The sequence below is a fragment of the Microchirus variegatus genome (genome assembly GCF_963457635.1).
Source record: "Microchirus variegatus genome assembly, chromosome: 18".
Classification (NCBI taxonomy): domain Eukaryota; kingdom Metazoa; phylum Chordata; class Actinopteri; order Pleuronectiformes; family Soleidae; genus Microchirus; species Microchirus variegatus.
The window spans coordinates 225,001-229,551 of NC_139819.1; the positions used below are offsets into that span (position 1 = coordinate 225,001).

The window sequence follows — 4,551 nt, forward strand, 5'->3', positions numbered from 1 at the left end:
GACTAGAAAGGTTTTGTGTGGATCGCCTCGTCTTTTGCTTTTTGCATTTTACAAAATGTAAAAATCACAAATTACCGTCGTAGAAAAAGCAAAGAATTTAATTCACGTTTAAGAAGCTGCTTTTAGCATCGATTTACTCCATCAAACAGTCGATCCAAGAGGAAACCTTGTGTTAACCTCTAATCCGGCTCACTCAGACTCCAGGCGTCTGTTTCACAAAGCACTTTCAACAAACTCTGAGTCTAACCCTGAACTCTGAGTTGATTTACTCTGAGAAAGGAAACTCTGAGTTTTCGGTTTCAAAACAGCTGATTTGAGTTAGTTTGTTCAACTCGGAGTAGTTTCACCTCGAGTTAAGCGCGTGCACCACAAGTATAAAAAGACAGTATTAATGGAGCCCCGTTTCAACGAGTCACCATGACAACGAGGAAGCGGAGGGTGACGTTCTTCACCCACTGGAGTTGGAAAATATTAATGCGTGAGTTTGAGCAAGTTTTTAGAAGGAAGTGTAACAGCAGCAAAAGAGAGAGAGACGACGTCTGAGAGAGAGAGAACACTGATGATGATGAGGAAGTTTAAATGTCGTCCTTTGCACAATCACAATAATATTACAGCGGGAAACTGCTTGAGTTGTAGATTATTAATGTATTTATTTAGGTGTAATCCCGCGGGGGAGAAGCACAGTTGGCAGCAGTTTAATATGAAACATAAAAACATTGTTCAAACAGGTAAGACCTCGGTATAATCTCATGAGATTAACCTCATTTTGATCATGTTTTACATAAAGTAAATATTAAGTGTCTGTTTGACTGTACAGTTGTTTTATCACCAACATAATGATGTTTTCACACATAACCCCAGAAAGCATCTCCCCCAGAAAGCATCTCCTATTGGACCCACAGAAGTCATCTCGCCTGACTTCTGGGGGGTCGCCAAATCATTTTGGAAAAAAATAAAAAATTAAAAAACAAAACAATTTTTTTTTTTTTTTTTTTTTTTTTAAACATATTTTTTTTTCTATGATTTCTGGGGGAACAATATATTTTTAAAAAAGTCCTTTTTTTTTTATAAATATATTTTTCCAAAATGATTTGGCGACCCCCAGAAAGCATCTCGCGACCCAATTTGGGGACGTGACCCCAAGGAAACAGTTCCGCTCAAAAAGAAAAGTGTGTGTAAATGTAAGAACATATATGAGGTCTGATAATCATCTCCAGACGAATATTTAATTCTCTGCGCAGTAATGCTGCACCTTCATCCACGGACATGGTAGTGAAAATAGTCTCCACCTAATATAACTTGTAATGTAAATGCAGAACAGACGCAGAACTATACTACGATAAAACTCTGCTGACTGAATGAATGAGGAAATCAAATACCGTGTGTGTCTGAAAGAGGGCGGAGACAGAGAGAAACTCAAGGTTAGTTTCAAAGAGCATGTTACCATGGTAACTGACCGAGAGATTAAGTTACCTCTCTCTGTGAAACAGGCTAGAGTTAACTCCTCTTTCTCTGCTTTGACTTACCTCCCTTTGTCAAACGGAAAACTCAGAGTTTCCCTCATTTCAGGGTTAACAGACTCAGAGTTTTCACTAAACCTGCTTTGTCAAACTGACTCCAGGACACGAGAACGAACCAAACGTCCGTGACCTCTGACCTCACAGAGCATGGACACAGCTCTGTTTACGTCTCTATAATCCAGCATAAACATCACCTCGACTGAACACAAACAAACTCCACTGCAGCAACTGCTTCATATTTACAGCTGGAGGATTAAACACAAGAGGAAAAAACACTGCAGCAGATTAACAGCACGTGGAAACTCTGAGACTATGGAGTTATTATTATTATTATTATGTATTATTATGATGACACGAGTCCTGCTTTAAAAGCTGCTTTGAGTGATTAATGCTGTAATTTAATGACGTTGATTGTTTCTATTGTTAATCCACTGCAGAGTGGAAGTGTGTGCGTGTGTACATAGATTATAGATCATAATATAATAGAACTTTATCAATGTTGTCAAGGACTACCGCTGTTACAGCACTGTAATAATGAATAGATGATAAAATACAGGTAAAAAAATAAAGATTAAATACATGTAATAAAACACAAAACCATGAAACCACGATGCAAAATACAGCATCACTGGTTTGGAGGTGATTCAAACACATGATTATATACAGAGGCGCAGTTTGTGAACAGGCAAGGCAGGCAACTGCTTGGGGCCCCCGAGCCGATAGGGGCCCCCCAACACTCGGAGACATCTCAGAAGGAAACCTTCCCACCTCATGTTTAACCTGTTTATTTCAGTTATTTACAGTATTTTATTGTTCTATATATATTTATATTGTTTTATAAAGTGGGTTGTTTACAGTGTATGTAATATGTATGTTTTTTTTTTTTTTTTACTAAGTTTCTATATTTTTTACAGTATGTTATTGTTCTTTACATTTATAGTTTCACATACTTTTTTAATTACAAGGTTTTTCTATGTTATTTCACTCATTTCTGAAAAAAATAATATTTTGAACTCTGGTGATGAACACTGGTTGGAAGGAAGGGCCCCCTGGGAATGTTTGCTTGGGGCCCCTACAGACTCTAGAACCGCCTCTGTAGATATATAGTATAACACACATGATTGTAGTTTTATATGATGGATCCCAAGTGTACCAATAAAACCATTAAAAATCCTCAAAATGAATCCATTTATTCACCTTCTCCTTATTTATGATCTCATATCCAAACTTGTCATATTGATATCGAGTCATATTCTGGAAAACACAGTGTTGTGACCTCACACTCTTGACTTCCACGACCACGGTCGTTATCCTGCAGCGCCACACGGCTCCACTCACTTTTGTTATTATTTATTTATTCCATTATTATTATGTTTATGTGCAGCGCTGCGCACGAGCTGCCTCCGTCTCCGCTGCGTGGCTGCACGTGCAACAAGGACCACGGCATGTAGACATAAATAATAATAATAGTAATAATAAGAAGAAGAATATTCAACAAGAAGAAGAAGGAGGAAAAAAATCAGCATGCACCACGACATCCGTGCGTTTCCTCTGCAGCAGAGCATCTCCACAAAGTCCCACTCACACGCGCACGCCTCCTCCCGTGGACAGATGGATGGAGAGGACACACACGCACACACGCACGCACGCACACACACGCACACACGCACACACGCAGACAGGTGGATGTAGGATTATATGTTATAATAATAATTAAAACAAATGTACCTGTAACTCCACGCTGTAACCCTCACAGAAGTGTGTCGGGAACACGGTCAGCTGATGTTGCACTTGGAGAGAAACTGTATAATCCATGAACCGGAGCGGATGCGGCGAGAGCGGCAGACCCTGAGCGGCAGACGCGTCCACTGTCAGCGGCAGCAGCAGCAGCAGCAGCAGCAGCGGCGGCGGCGGCGGCAGCGTCTAACTATTATAGAGCAGAGTCAGAGTCAGAGTCACCGCTGCTGCTGCTGCTCTCCGCCCCCCGCGCTGCCATTGGCCGCTGAGCTGCGCGCATCAACAGCGCTGTCACTTCTTCAGTTTAACACTTCTGTCCTGGAGGAAAACAAGCGAGACAAAGTCCTGTGGAAGGAAAAGAAAAACATGTGTTTGGTTTTGTGTTTTTCATCTTGGTTTGGTTTCAGAACAGTGAGGTTTGGAATGGAACCTTCATGGAACGTTCCCACAACCAAAAGGTAATGCTCCCACCCTGCTAGGAAAAACAGCATGGACCAGCATTTTGTTGTGTTTTGGTGGTGGTCCAGCATCCTGGTCCATGCACCAAACTAGCATAGACCAGCATAAACCAGTATAGACCAGCACCAAACTAGCATAGACCAGCATAAACCAGTATAGACCAGCACCAACTAGCATAGACCAGCATAAACCAGTATAGACCAGCACCAAACTAGCATAGACCAGCATAAAACCAGCATAAAACCAGCATAGACCAGCGCCAAACTAGCATAGACCAGCATAAACTAGTATAGACCAGCACCAACTAGCATAGACCAGCATAAACCAGTATAGACCAGCACCAAACTAGCATAGACCAGCATAAACCAGTATAGACCAGCACCAAACTAGCATAGACCAGCATAAACTAGTATAGACCAGCACCAACTAGCATAGACCAGCATAAACCAGTATAGACCAGCACCAAACTAGCATAGACCAGCATAAAACCAGCATAGACCAGCACCAACTAGCATAGACCAGCATAAACCAGTATAGACCAGCACCAAACTAGCATAGACCAGCATAAAACCAGCATAAAACCAGTATAGACCAGCACCAACTAGCATAGACCAGCATAAACCAGTATAGACCAGCACCAAACTAGCATAGACCAGCATAAAACCAGCATAGACCAGCGCCAAACTAGCATAAGCATAAACCAGCATAGACCAGCATCAATGTAGCATAGACCAGCACCAAACTAGCATAAACCTGCAGAGACCAGTATCAGACTAGCATAGACTAGCATCAACCCACATATACCAGCATAGACCAGCATCAAACTAGCATAGAC

The 4,551-nt window shown here is 41.4% G+C and overlaps 1 protein-coding gene across 1 annotated transcript in view; it reads right to left on the reverse strand.

The window, feature by feature from the left end:
- The window catches only part of LOC310939599 (zinc finger matrin-type protein 4-like), a gene marked incomplete at both ends in the record, with an annotated part of 87,534 nt that extends 84,199 nt beyond the window's left edge, over positions 1–3,335 (reverse strand). The window contains one exon of the mRNA XM_083904401.1: positions 3,249–3,335. Within this exon, the coding sequence (XP_083760527.1) occupies positions 3,249–3,335 (87 nt within the window). The remainder of the gene's footprint in view (positions 1–3,248) is intronic.
- Between the last annotated feature and the right edge of the window lie 1,216 nt (positions 3,336–4,551).